Source organism: Hypanus sabinus, unplaced genomic scaffold (assembly GCF_030144855.1).
Source record: "Hypanus sabinus isolate sHypSab1 unplaced genomic scaffold, sHypSab1.hap1 scaffold_804, whole genome shotgun sequence".
Lineage (NCBI taxonomy): Eukaryota > Metazoa > Chordata > Chondrichthyes > Myliobatiformes > Dasyatidae > Hypanus > Hypanus sabinus.
In genome coordinates this window covers 65364-80812 of record NW_026781656.1, presented here as the reverse complement: position 1 = coordinate 80812, position 15449 = coordinate 65364, and the positions used below count along the sequence as shown (strand labels likewise).

The 15449-nt window shown below is 44.6% G+C and overlaps 1 protein-coding gene across 7 annotated transcripts in view; it reads left to right on the top strand.

Annotated features, from left to right (window-relative positions):
- LOC132390210 (zinc finger protein 585A-like) overlaps nucleotides 1-15449 on the top strand; it is a 44548-nt gene that overhangs the window by 12130 nt on the left and 16969 nt on the right. For 4 of the 7 annotated variants that reach the window (XM_059962813.1, XM_059962815.1, XM_059962811.1 and 1 more), the window contains exon 4: nucleotides 6790-9855. The exons of the other annotated variants lie outside the window; for them this stretch is intronic. In XM_059962813.1, coding sequence (XP_059818796.1) covers nucleotides 7198-8844 — 1647 coding nt within the window. In that variant the 5' untranslated portion in view covers nucleotides 6790-7197 and the 3' untranslated portion in view covers nucleotides 8845-9855. Of the gene's footprint in view, nucleotides 1-6789; nucleotides 9856-15449 lie in introns of those variants that run through there. 7 annotated transcript variants of the gene reach the window in all.

The following is a 15449-nucleotide window of genomic DNA, read 5'->3' as shown; positions in this document are numbered from 1 at the left end:
TGTGGGACCTTGTCAAAAGCCTTTTGGAAATCTAAATATACCACATCTACTGGCTCTCCCCTATCCACTCTACTAGTTACATCTTCAAAAAATTCTATAAGATTCAGCAGACCTGACTTTCCTTTCACAAATCCATGCTGACTTTGTCTGATGATTTCACCTCTTTCCAAATGTGCTGTTATCACATCTTTGATAACTGACTCCAGCATTTTCCCCACCACCAACATCAGACTAACCGGTCTGTAATTCCCCGGTTTTTATCTCCCTCCTGTTTTAAAAAGTGGCGTTACATTAGCCACCCTCCAATCCTCAGGAACTAATCCAGAATCTAAGGAGTTTTGAAAAATTATCAGTAATGCATCCACTATTTTTTGGTCTACTCTGGGGTGCAGACCATCTGGCCCTGGGAATTTATCTGCCTTTAATCCTTTCAATTTACCTAATACCACTTCCCTACTAACATGTATTTCCCTCAGTTCCTCCATCTCACTAGAACCTCGGTCCCTTACTATTTCCAGAGGATTATTTATGTCCTCCTTAGTGAAGACAGAACCAAAGTAGTTATTCAATTGTTCTGCCATGTCTTTGTTCCCTATGATCAATTCATCTGTTTCTGACTGGAAAGGTCATAACATTTGTCTTGAGCAATCTTTCTTTTTTCACATATCTGTAAAAACTTTTAGAGTCAGTTTTTATGTTCCCTGCCAGCTTTCTCTCATAATCCTTTTTCCCTTTCCTAATTAAGCCCTTTGTCCTCCTCTACTGGTCTCTGAATTTCTCCCGGTCCTCAGGTGTGCCGCTTTTTTTTCTAATTTATATGTTTCTTCTTTGGACTTGATACTATCCCTAATTTCCCTTGTCAGCCACAGGTGCACTACCTTCCCTGGTTTATTCTTTTGCCAAACTGGGATGAACAATTGTTGTGGTTCATCCATGTGATGTTTAAATGCTTGCCAATGTATATCCACCATCAATCCTTTAAGTATCATTTGCCAGTCTGTCTTAGCTAATTCACGTCTCATACCTTCAAAGTTACCCTTCTTTAAGTTTAGAACCATTGTTTCTGAATTAAATATGTCACTCTTCATCTTAATGAAGAATTCCACCATATTATGGTCACTCTTACCCAAGGGGCCTCGCACGACAAGATTGCTAATGAACCCTTCCTCATTGCTCAATACCCAATGTCGAATGGCCTGCTCTCTAGTTGGTTCCTGTGCAATGGGAAGCAATTAAAGATTGCATGGATGAACTACAACAAGTATTCATCCCAGTTTGGCAAAAGAATAAACCAGGGAAGGTAGTGCACCCGTGGCTGACAGGGGAAATTAGGGATAGTATCAAGTACAAAGAAGAAACATACAAATTAGCCAGAAAAAGCGGCGCACCTGAGGACTGGAAGAAATTCAGAGTCTAGCAGAGGAGGACAAAGGGATTAATTAGGAAAGGGAAAAAAAGATTATGAGAGAAAGCTGGCAGGGAACATAAAAACTGACTGTAAATGATTTATAGATAAGTGAAAAGAAAAAGATTGGTTAAGACAAATGTAAGTCCCTTACAGTTCGAAACAGGTGAATTGATCATAGGGAACAAGGACATGGCAGACCAATTGAATAACTACTTTAATTCTGTCTTCACTAAGGAGGACATAAATAATCTTCCGGAAATAGTAGAGGACCAAGGGTCTAGTGAGATGGAGGAACTGAGGGAAATACATGTTAGTAGGGAAGTGTTAGATAAATTGAAGGGATTAAGGGCAGATAAATTCCCATGGCAAGATGGTCTGCATCCCAGAGTGCTTCAGAAAGTAGCCCAAGAAATAGTGGATGCATTAGTGATAATTTTTCAAAACTCCTTAGATTCTGGATTAGTTCCTGAGGATTGGAGGGTGGGTAATGTGACCTCACTTTTTTAAAAAATGAGGGAGAGAGAAACCGGGGAATTATAGACCAGTTAGCCTGACATTGGAGGTGGGGAAAATGTTAGAGTTGGTTCTGAAATATGTGACAACAGCACATTTGGAAAGAGGTGAAATAATAGGACAACATCAGCATGGATTTGTGAAAGGAAAATCATGTCTGGCGAATCTTAAAGAATTTTTTGAGGCTGTAACTAGTAGAATGGATAGGGGGGAACAAGTGGATGTGGTATATTTGGATTGTCGAAAGGCTTTTGACAAGGTCCCACACAGGAGATTAGTGTGCAATCTTAAAGCACACGGTATTGGGGGAATGGTATTGATGTGGATAGAGAATTGGTTGGCAAACAGGAAGCAAAGAGTGGGAGTAAATGGGACCTTTTCAGATTGGCACGCAGTCACCAGTGAGGTACTGCAAGGCTCTGTGCTGGGACCCACGTTGTTTACAATAATGATTTACACGATGGAATTAAATGCAGCGTCTCCAAGTTTGCGGATAACACGAAGCTGGGCGGCAGTGTTAGCTGTGAGGATGCTGAGAGGATGCAGGGAGACTTGGCTAGGTTAGGTGAGTAGGCAAATTCATGGCAGATGCAATTTAATGTGGATAAATGTAAGGTTATTCACTTTGGTTGCAAGAACAGGAAAACAGATTATTATCTGAATGGCCAATTAGGAAAAGGGGAGGTGCAACGAGACCTGGGTGTCATTGTACACCAGTCATTGAAAGTGGGCATGCAGGTACAGCAGGCGGTGAAAAAGGCAAATGGTTTGTGGCATTCGTAGCAAGAGGATTTGAGTACCGGAGCAGGGAGGTTCTACTGCTGTTGTACAAGGCCAATCTGAGGAAACACATTCTTGCCATAGAGGGAGTACAAAGAAGTTCCACCAGATTGATTCCTGGGATGGCAGGACTTTCAAATGAAGAAAGACTGGATCGACTAGGCTTATACTCGCTGGAATTTAAAAGATTGTTGGAGGATCTTATTGAAACATATATAATTCTAAAGGGATTGGACAGGCCAGATGCAAGAACATTGTTTCCGATGTTCAGTTCAGAATGGGGGGCGGGGGGGTGGTCACAGTTTAAGGATAAAGAGGAAGCCTTTTAGGACCAAGATGAGGAAAAACTTCTTCACACACAGGGTGGTGAATCTGTGGAATTCTCTGCCACAGGAAACAGTTGAGGCCAGATCATTGGCTATATTTAAGAGGGAGTTAGATATGGCCATTGTGGCTAAAGGGATCAGGGGTATGGAGAGAAAGCAGGTACAGGGTTCTGAGTTGGATGATGCATGATCATTCTGAATGACAGTGCAGGCTTGAAGGGACTAATGGCCTACCCCTGCACCTATGTTCTATGTTTCTATGTGTGGAAAATTAAAATCTCCCACAATCACAACCTTGTGCTTACTACAAATATCTGCTATCTCCTTACAAATTTGCTCCTCCAATTCTCGCTCCCAATTAGGTGGTTTATAATACGCCCCTTTAAGTGTTACTATACTTTCCCCATTCCTCAATTCCACCCAAATAGGCTCCCTAAATGAGCCCTGTAATCTATCCTGTCAAAGCACCGCTGCAATATTTTCTCAGACAAGCATTGCAATACCTCCCCCCTTGCCCTTCTGAAACAACAAAATCCAGGAATATTTAGTTGCCAATCACACCCCTCCTGCAACCATATTTCACTAATAGATACAACATCATATTTCCAGTTATCAATCCATACTCTAAGCTCATCCACCTTTCTTACAATGCTCCTAGCATTAAAATAGATGCATTCAAGGAACTTTCCACCTCTTCCTCTCTGTTTATCCCTAACGGTGCAAACAACTTTATTATCTCTTTTTTTACCTTTCCCCTATATCTTCGATCTGAGCGCTTCTACATCAGGGAGGATGTTCAAGTCATCTCTGTGTTAAATGTTTCGCCATCACAGTGACTGAAGGCAGTTGCAGGTTCATGACGGACGGTTACTGTCAGATTCTGCAGTTCTTGTGGCTGCTCATCGCACCCAGGACTGAACCCTGGTCAGTGAGCCTTGGAGGAGTCAGTTCTGCTGATGTTAGTCTTAATCTAGATTGGTGTTTAATATTGTGGATCTGTGAAAGATAAATCAGTTCTGTATCAAATCCCGTGTCTCAGGTACTTACTGTCTCTACCACACTCACAATGTACACTAGAAAGGCCACTTAGCCCATCTGGTTCCTGCCCATGTTTCTGTACCATATCAGTATATCAAAATCTCTCCCTGCCGTTCCCCTCTCACTCTCCCTGAGATGACATGTTGCAACTAGTCACCACTCCGTGGGATAGGAGATTTCCCGTGAATTTCATGGAAACATATAAATGCACAACTCATTACAGATGCTTTGTCCCACATTGCTGTTCTGACCATGTATCTTACTCTAGAAACTGCTTAGAATTACCCTGCCACATAGTCACCTATTTTCCTAAGCACCATGTACCTATCTGAGAGTCTCTTAAAAGACCCTATTGTATCCGCCTCTACCACCGTCGCTGGCGGTGCATTCCACACACACACCACTCTTTGCTTAAAAAACTTAGCTCTGACATCTCATCTGTACCTACTTCCAAGCAGCTTAAACCTATTCCACCTCGTGTTAGCTGTTTCAGCCCTGGGAAAAAGCCTCTGGCTATCCATACGGCCAATGTCTCTCATCATCTTATACACCTGTATGATTTTGTCCAGGGTGAATAAGATGATGAGCACATTGTGGTTTTGACATTCTCTCTCTCTCTCTCTCTCTCTCTCTCTCTCTCTCCTTGTGTCTGACGTCACAGTCCTGCCTCACTCAGGCACTTAAAGCGACACTCACAGTAAGCGAACCTGCGGTCTCGTAACATAATGTGCATCTAAAGTCTGACAGCAGAGTAGTGAGTAAATCTTCGATGGTGTAGAGTCAAAAACCAAAAAGTTGCTCCAGAGAGAGATTGGGTCTAGAGTTTACGAGGAGGAGGAGGAATCAGATCAGCAGGATGTGACTACAAAAGAAAGGTCAGAAACATTTAGAAACTGGTTGACTGAAAAAATGGTGGTTAATTTCGGGCAGCAAATGTGGAGAGGAATAAAAAGACAATGTTTAGGCCGAGCCCCTTCAGCATGCCTGGACTGTGTACTCCGCTGCTTAGTTGTTCTCTGAAATGCAGAGTTCCTCCAGGGTTTTGTGTGTGTGCATCTCTGTATTTCCAGCAACAGCAGAATCTCCTGTGTTTTATAACAGCATTGTACTTTGGCACTAGATACACGTTGATATTGAGTATATTGTTTATGGGAGCCACTTTCTGCGTTAGAACAGCTGCAGATTTTTTCTACACACACTATAAAAAAAATGAGGTATGGACATTGAACCGGTGCTTGCAGAAATGGTTAATGGCACAATGATGTCTCAGAGGGCCATGCGCTAAGAATTTTGCCGGCTGATGAAATACGCAGGCGTCAGGCTGAGGCCGTCCCTGAGTATCACGTATGCGCGCAGTACACAGAAGGCCTTGAAAATGTCGGGTACAGATAAGAGCGATTCTCTGTGTTTTTATCTTAAACACTGACTTCAGGACAATTCCTGTGAAATCCGGACACCGTTGCCATCAATCCCGGGACAGTCCTGCTCTCGTCCCTGTCTCTCAGCCACATGATCCATACACGGGCCCTGGGGAGCTTCCGGCTGCTGAGTGAATGGGAACCGATGGATCTCTCAGATAGAGCTGAGCTCCAGCTATAATAAAGGCAAGGATTAGCAACTCAGAGAAAGGGAATAAAATCTTTTACATCACCAGTTGAGAAAATCACCTTTGTTCTATCTCCAATCACTAACAAGTTAAAATCTGCAGATGCTGGAAATCCAAGCAACTCTCACAAAATGCTGGAGGAATTCAGCATTAGTACTCTTTTCCATAGATGCTGCTTGGCCTGCTGAGTTCCTCCAGTATTTTGTGTCTGTTGCTTGTTCTACCTCCTCTTGTTCTGGACTTTTCCACCCGTGAGAACATGTTTTGTCCCATTCTCTCTGGGTATGTAATGATATCAAACACCTTTGTCATGGGCAGCAAGTAGCTTTCACATCCCAAATGTGCCAGACTCCAATGAGACAGACTCCTGTCCTTCCCTTCGTATTCATTGGCATTGCCATCACTGAGTTCACCACTGTCAGTCGTTGGGGGAGGCTTCAGGGGAATACAGAAACTGGTGATACTTGTGTGTATTCTGGTGTTGCCAAAGCTGCTGGAGAATTTGCAAGTGGGAAGAAGTGGAGTGATATTTTGGAAATCTGACTTTTTAAAGCGTAACTTAGCAAGCAAACCACATATGGACAATATGCAAAAAATTTTGATGAGAAAATCCTACATTACCCATTACAGGCCAGCTACATAGGTTGTGTGTGTGTACAGATGAACTGGATCGAACCCAGAGGAGATCAATGTTCCTATTGACAGTGATTTGCCAGCTGTTAAAATGAATACCTCTCTATAAAAATTCACTGTGCACATGTTGTCAATGGGTAAAAAAAAATTACACATTGCACGATTTATGTACACACTGGTTATTACAAGTTAAAGGGGGTATTGGAGGAAAGATGGGGAGACTTGTAGTGTCCCTGATGCCCTCCCTTACAAGATGCACATCCAGATGCAGTTTGTACTTGAAGGAGTTGGAACTTGAAACACATATGGGAATTGATGACCATTCCAGATACCAGCACTCTGCCCAGTCAGGAGATGATTTATCTTCCAACTTGAGTTTAACCTCACTGTAACAGTGTGATACGAAATCAAACCTTGGCAACTCAAGTAATCTCATCTGAAATGTTGTCCTAAACCCATTGATGGATTTTGTAAATCTTTTACAGGATAAAAAACGAGAAGGAATTTGTCTCCAGGAATCTCAAACACGACACGCCAGTTTTGCTGTCTCTGTCTAGATATTTATGAAGTGGAGCAAGGTATTCAATCAACCATCCTTCCTGCTCAGACTGTGGGGAGGGATTCACTTGGTCATTTGAACATCTAGCAAGCCCGTCATCTTACAGAGGAGAAAGGCCTTTCACCTGCTCAGACAGTGGGAATGGATTCACTCGGTTATCACAATTGAAGGTATATCAGCAAGTTCACAATGGGCAAGGCCATTCACCTATTCTGTGTGTGAGAAAGGATTCTGTCGGGCAACCCACCTGTGGACACACCAGTCAGATCACACTGTGCAGAGACTGGTCATCTGCTGAATTTCGGTGAAGGGATTCTCTCGGTCATCTGACCTAATGGCACACCAGCGTGTTCACATGAGGGGGCGGCCATTCACCTGCACAGTCTGTGGGAAGGGATTCACTGCATCATCCAACCTACTGAGACATCAGCGAGTTCACACTGGGGAGAAGCCATTCACCTGCTCAGACTGTGGGAAGAGATTCACTCAGTCATCCAACCTACAGAGTCATCAGCAAGTTCACACTGGGGAGAAGCCATTCACCTGCTCAGACTGTGGGAAGAGTTTCACTCGGTCATCCCGACTACTGGCACACCAGTCAGTTCATACCGGGGAGAAGCCATTCACCTGCTCAGTCTGTGGGAAGGGGTTCATTCAGTCATCCCACCTACTGAGACATCAGCGAGTTCACACTGGGGAGAAGCCATTCACCTGCTCAGTCTGTGGGAAGGGATTCACTCAGTCATCCCACCTACAGAGTCATCAGCGAGTTCACACTGGGGAGAAGCCATTCACCTGCTCAGTCTGTGGGAAGGGATTCACTCAGTCATCCCACCTACTGAGACATCAGCGAGTTCACACTGGGGAGAGGCCGTTCACCTGCTCAGTCTGTCAGAAGGGATTCACTGATTCATCCGCCCTGCAGAGTCATCAGCGAGTTCACACTGGGGAGAGGCCGTTCACCTGCTCAGTCTGTGGGAAGGGATTCACTGATTCATCCGCCCTGCAGAGTCATCAGCGAGTTCACACTGGGGAGAGGACATTCACCTGTTCTGTCTGTGGGAAGGGATTCACTCATTCATCCCATGTACAGAATCATCAGCGAGTTCACACTGGGGAGAGGCCATTCACCTGCTCAGTCTGTGGGAAGGGGTTCATTCAGTCATCTGACCTGCAGAGACATCAGAGAGTTCACACTGGGGAGAGGCCGTTCACCTGCTCAGTCTGTGGGAAGGGATTCACTGAGTCATCCACCCTACAGAGACATCAGAGAGTTCACACTGGGGAGAAGCCGTTCACCTGTTCAGTCTGTGGGAAGAGATTCACTGATTCATCCCACCGACAGAGTCATCAGCGAGTTCACACTGGAGAGAGGCCCTTCACTTGCTCAGACTGTGGGAAGAGTTTCACTCGGTCATCCCAACTACTGGCACACCAGTCAGTTCATACTGGGGTGAAGCCATACACCTGCTCAGTCTGTGGGAAGGGATTCACTCTGTCATCAACCCTACTGGTACATCAGAGAGTGCACACTGGGGAGAAGCCATTCACCTGCTCAGACTGTGGGAAGGGATTCACTCATTCATCCAGCCTACAGAGTCATCTGCGAGTTCACACTGGGGAGAAGCCATTCACCTGCTCAGACTGTGGGAAGAGATTCACTCGGTCATCCCACCTACAGAGTCACCAGCGAGTTCACAATGGGGAGAAACCGTTCATCTGCTCAGTCTGTGGGAAGGAATTCACTCAGTCATCCCACCTACAGAGTCATCAGCGAGTTCACACTGGGGAGAAGCCAGTCAACTGCTCAGACTGTGGGAAGAGTTTCACTCGGTCATCCCAACTACTGGCACACCAGTCAGTTCATACTGGGGTGAAGCCATACACCTGCTCAGTCTGTGGGAAGGGATTCACTCAGGCATCGACCCTACTGGTACATCACACTGGGGAGAAGCCGTTCACCTGCCCAGACTGTGGGTAGAGTTTCACTTGGTCATCCAAACTACACCACACCAGTCAGTTCATACTGGGGAGAAGCCATACACCTGCTCAGTCTGTGGGAAGGGATTCACTCAGTCATCCCACCTACAGAATCATCAGCGAGTTCACGCTGGGGAAAAGCCATTCACCTGCTTAGACTGTGGGATAGGATTCACTCAGTCATCACAACTACTGGCACACCAGTCAGTTCACAGTGGGGACTTGCCATTGTAATGAATCCCTGGGTTTCCTTTGCTGTGGACTCTCATTTTAAGAGAGAGACATTAAGAAGATGAATCAGTCTGACTTGCAGCCTGTTTACATCGCTCGCGCTTGTTTAGCTTTAACCGAGGACACAGACACTCAGAGTCAAATGGAGACGAAGGAGGAAAAATGGAAGGATTGAAGCCAGGGAACTAGTGACCAAGGGTCACTGTTTAAAAGTTTCCTATGCCCACAAGGGTGGGTTAATTATCGATTCATGTACATCGAATGTGTGGAAGTAACATTGTTTGATCCATAGGAGTGGATCTGATTTGGGATATCCTGTGGAGACCACTTATGTGTTAACACTTGAATGGCTGTGGTGTGGTAGTTCACTTGAAAACATACCCCTTGTTACAAGTCACTTTCGGTGATAATCAGTATGTGGATTTGGAATGATGATGGATAAATTCTACAATGACTGTTCTTTCGTTTTAACACCATGGAACCTGAGGAATGTACATATTTACATATCTACATATATCTACATATTATCTACATAATATCGACATTTTTGCCTTCTCTTGCCATTTACCCTGGATTACAAATCTCTCTCTCTTATCGCCTATTCTGTAGTTGAACTGAACTTTCATACTTTACCATCTCAAGACTCCGAGCCTTGTTCCCCCGAGCTCAATAGTTTGGGAGTTATATTTACACACATTTATAAACGTAACACTATTAACTTCTGTTTATCTTGTTTAAGTTGCAATATTACAAGTAGATTCTAATAAAGACAGATTTAACATCAAAACCAGACTCCAGGTGTAGTCTATTGCTGCTGGCTTGGTTCTAAAGCATTATGGTTCATAACAAATTTGGGGCCTGCGTCTGGGATATGAACAAATTTGGTGGCTATTGATCGATGAATTATCAGTTTGATTGGGGAAATCCCTTTTGATTTATTTGTGTGTGGAAATCAGCAGCAATGGACATTTATAAATTTCTGGAAGCGCCAACCCATGAGGCATTAGGAAAAGCCAAAAAAAATGAATTGCTGACTGCTGCTAATGGGCTGAATCTTAAGCAGGTAAGGGGGGTGTGAAGGACCAAGGCCACCATAAAATTGGGAGAGGAGGTAAAGGTAAAACAATAGGGGTTTTATTATAAAATATAGACATCCACCCCCTTTTCCGAGACTGGGATCCCTGTTTCTACCGGTAATGATGTTGGGCATTTCAATGTGTTCACTTCTGTCCTCGATTCCCTAAATGAAAGGGTTATCACATTTGATCTTTCTTCATATGATGACCCAACCATTTCAGGGATGAGTCTGTTGAAACTTCATTGCACACTCTGTAACAAATACTCTCTAACCACTTGGTTAATCATCTGTGCAAAAAATGTTCATCTTCAGCAGCCCCGTGTTACCCCAAACACTCACCTCCTACCCCCGACATTGGCCCCACTTGCAGGTCAACCGTCTGCTGGTGTTCCCCCCCCCAATGTGAATCCCTCCGTTCGCCACCACTGTGGTCTCAGATATTTCCACAGATTTCCACCGGGGCAAACATATTGCCCGCCCCCTCTCACACTATCTTTTTCCATTCAATAAAATCCCTCCTCTCCCTCCCCAGGGAACTGGCATCATACCGATGGGCCGAGTGGTCTCCTACCTCTCGGCAACACATCAGACTCCGGCCGCAGCAGACGCTTCACAAACACCCCAACTTCCCTTGGAGGGAAATGGAAATAAATCAAAAAACGGACATTTACTCCGGTGTGATGTGGAGTTTGAGGCCGGAGGGGAGGCTAACTCAGCGGGGGTAACACCCTTTGGACTTGTCCACCTCTGTGACTGGTGGTAACAAGTGATTGACATCGCTTTGCACCAGAGGGAATAGCGCAGCCCCCGAATCCTCTGTTGACAGCGGTGGGGGAGGGCTGGTCACGTGACTATTAGCCCAGCTATTAAACTGATAAAGCCCGAGCTCACCAGTGCATGGATGACGTAAGACACTGTGCACGTAAGGGCAGATCCCGGTGTGTGAAGCCCATGCGTGACGTCAGCCACGAGGGGGGTCTGTGTGACATCACCTGTGGGGAAGCGCTCGTATTAAAATGCACCTCAGTGTGCGTTTCTTATGATTTCAGAGGGACAAGAACATTAATCACGGGTTTCATTACTGAATCCAGTGTTGTGAGATGTTAAAGTTCCCTGTTATGTGTCCGGCTAGGCCGTGTTGTTTGGGGGCTATTGATCGATTAATTATCTATTTGATTGGGCATATCCCTTTTGATTTATTTGTGTGTGGAAATCAGCAGCAGTGAATATTGATAAATTTCTGTAGGTTGGATGACTGAGTGAATCCCTTCCCACGTACTTCCTCATCCAGGTCATCCACTCTTGGTCTTCCTGGAATCATTCTTTGACACTTCTCCAGACCCACTCCAATACGAACACATCTTTTGCTCAGATAATAAGTCGGAAGTACAGGTCGGAATCTGCTCACAATACACCAACAGTGATCTGCCCAATGCATTATAAAGCTATAGTATCGCATCCTTGCTCTTATATTGCTAACATTGCAGTTGTCATCCTTAATCAACTCAATCTACAAGCAAATCTTTAGGGCCTCTTGCTCAAGGACTTACAAGCACTTATGCACCTCTAATTTTTTCAAGCTTCTCCCATTTATTTTTTTTCTACGCCCAATTACTTCTACCAAATGTACATGACTTGCATACACTGTATTTCAACTGCTACTTTGCTGGCATTCTCCAGACCTATCAAAGTCCTTCTGTAGACTCCCGCTTTGCTCTAACTACCTGTCCCGTACCCATCTTTGTATCAACAGCAATGTTCGTCGCCAAGGTATCAATGCCGTCATCCATATCATTCAGATTTAACATGAAACGATGCGGTCTCAATACTGACCCCTACACAACAGCATTAGTTACCGACAGCAAAACAGAATTGCCCACATTATTCTGACTCTTTCTCCCTTGTCAGTACAAGTTTCTTCCCTGTAATTCCATGAGCTGTGATCCTGTTAAGCAGCCTCACGTGCAGCACCTTAGAAACTTAGAAAACCTGCAGCACGTTACAGGCCCGTTGGCTCACAAAGCGATGCCGAACTTGTCCTTGCTCTAGAAATGCCAAGGGTTACCTACAGTTCTCTATTTTTCTAAGCTCCGTGTACCTATCCAGGAGTCTCTTAAAAGACCCTATCGTGTCCGCCTCTACCACCATTGCCGGCAGCCCATTCCAACCACTCACCACTCTCTATGTAAAAAAAACATACCCCTGACATCTCCTCCGTACCTACTTCCAAGCATCTTCAAACTATGCACTCTCGTGCTAGCACTTTCAGCCCTGGGAAAAAGCCTCTAACTATCCACACGATCAATGTCTCTCATTTTCATGGACACCTTTATCAGGACACCTCTTATCCTCCATCACTCCAAGGAGAAAAGACTGAGTTCACTCAACCTATCCCTATCCAAACAACATCCTCGTAAATCTCCTCAGCACCCTTTCTATGGCTTCCACATCCTTCCTGTAGTTTGGCGACCAGGACTGAGCACAGTACTCCAAGTGGGGTCTGACCAAAGTCCTATATAGCTGCAACATTACATCTCGGCTTTTAAACTCAAGCCTGCGGATGATTAAGGCCAACGCACAGTATGGCTTCTTAACCACAGAGTCAACCTACATAGCAGCTTTGAGTGTCCTGTGGACTCCGTCCCCAAGATCCCTCTGTTCCTCCACACTGCCAAGAGGCTTACAATTATTACTATATTCTATCATATTTGACCGAAGCAAATGAACCACATCACACTTCTTTGGGTTGAAGTCCATTTGCCGCTTCTCAGCCCAGGTTTGCAGACTATCAATATCCCCCTGCAACCTAACCCAACCTTTGTGTCATCAGCAAATTTACTAACCCGTACCTCCACTTCCTCATCCAGGTCATTTATTAAAGTCACGAAGGGTAGGGGTCCCAGAACCGATCCCTGAGGCAGACCACTGGTCACCGACCTCCATGCAGAATATGACCAGTATACAACCACTCTTTGTCTTCTGTGAGCAAGGCAGCTCTGGATGCACAAAGCAATGTGTCCTTGGATCCCATGCTTCCTTACTTTCTCAATAAGCCTTGCATGGGGTACCTTGTTGAAGATCATCTGAAAATCCAAGCAAACAACATACACTGCCTCTGCTTTATCTACCTTTCCTGTTATTTCCGCAAAGTATTCCAAGAGATTTGTCAGTCAAGATTTCCTTGAAGGAATCCGGCTGACTTGGGCCTACTTCATCATGTTTCCCCAATTACAGTACCCAAAAAACACACTCTTAGAAAAACTCTAACATCTTCCTGACCACTAAGGTCAGACTAACTGTCCAATAATTTTTTTCTTAAATTGTGGGGTGACATTTGCAAATTTCTGGTCCACCAGAACCGTTCCAAAATCTAGTGATTTGTGATAGATCATTACTCATCACTTGAAGAGAAAACTAAGGGGGAACTTCTTCATTCCGAGGGGGGAGAGTGTGGACCGAGCTGCAGAGCAAGTGGCAGGGACGATTGTAATCTTTAAGAGAAGTTTGCTTAGGTCACTGGATGAGAAGCATATGGAGGGCGATGGTCCAGGTGGAAGTTGTTGGAACTCGGAAGATTAATGCTTTAGCACGGACTAGACTGGCCGAATGGCATTTTCCTGTGTTGTAGTGTTTTATGACTCTAATGCCTTCACAATCTCTTCAGCTTCCTCTTTCTGAACTCTGCGGTGTCTTATCTACCTTCAGGCCTTTCAGCTTCAACAACACCTTCTCTCCTTGGTAAAAGCATGTATCCTCACTTCTGCCCCAGGTACTGCTGAATGTTTGGCATTTATGTAATAAATTTAATGACACAACTGTAGTGGGTGACTTCAGTCTGCAGGAGGATTGGGAAAGTCAGATTGGCGTTAAATCGCAAAAGAGGGGATGTATTGAATGCAAACGAAATGGCTTTTTAGAGCAGCTGATGGTTGAGCCTACTCGGGGAACTGCTATCTTACATTGGGTGTTGTGTAATAACCCAGATCTTATTAGGCAGGTTAATGTAAAGGAACCATTAGAAGGCAGTGATCATAATATGATTGAAGTCCTACTGCAATTTGTGTGGGAGAAGCACAGGTCACATGTGTAGTATCGCAATGGAATGAAAGTGAATTACAGAGGCATGAGAGAGGTGATTCCCCAGGTGGATTGGAGGATGCTGGTGGAGATGACGTCAGAGCAGAAATGGCTGACGTTTCTGGGAATAGTTTATAATGTACAGGATAGATATGTCCCACAGACGTAGTTCTCAAACAGCGGGGTTGGACTATCGTGGCTGACAAAGGAAGTTAAGGACTGTATAAAAGCATATAAGGTAGCAAAAGTGAGTAGTAGGTTGGATAACTGGGTAGCTTTTAACATCCAACAACAGGCAAATTTAAAATAAAAGGTATAAGAGGAAAGGTGAAATAAGTCAGCAAAATATACAATAATAAAAACTAGTTATAAAAAATACGAAAGGGAGGCGAGAGTTGATATTGGACCACTGGAAAATGATGCTCATGGGGTACAAATGGGGAAGAGATGGTAGACGAACTTGATAGATACTTTGCATCCGTCTTGTCCGTGGAAGACACCACCAGTGTGCCAGAGATCCAGGAGTGTCAGGGAACAGGAGTGAGTGCCATTGCTATCACAAAGGAAAACGTGCAGGGCAAACTCAGGTTCTTAAAGTGGATAAGTCACCTGGACCAGATGGACTACATCCCAGAGTCCTGAGAGAGGTTGCTGGAGAGGTAACAGAATCATTGGTCATGACACGTCAAGAATCACTTGATTCTGGCATGGTCCCGGAGGACAGGAAGATTGCAAATGTCAATCCACTCTTTGAGAAGGGAGGAAGGCAAAGTAAAGCAAATTATAATCCAGTTAGCCTAATCTCAGTGGCTGGGAAAGTGTGGAGTCATGATAACAGTTGAGGTTTTGGTGTACTAGGAGACTAATGATATAATGTCAAACCCAGCATAGGTTCTGTACAGGGAAATCTTGCCTGACAAGTCTGTTACAGATCTTCGAGGAAGTCATAAGCAGGACGGACAAACGAGAGACAGTGGATGTCATTTACTTGGATTTTCAGAAAGCTTCTGATAAGGTGTCACACATGAAACTGCTTAACAGGATAAAAGTCAGAAGTAATACTGGCATGGATAGAGGATTGGCTGACAGCCAAGAGGCAGCGAGTGGGAATAAAAGGGGCCTTTTCTGGTTGGCCAGCAGTGACTTGTGGTCTTCAGGGGTCAGTATTCGGACCGCTACTTTTCATATTGTTTGTCAATGATTTGGATAATGGAACTGAT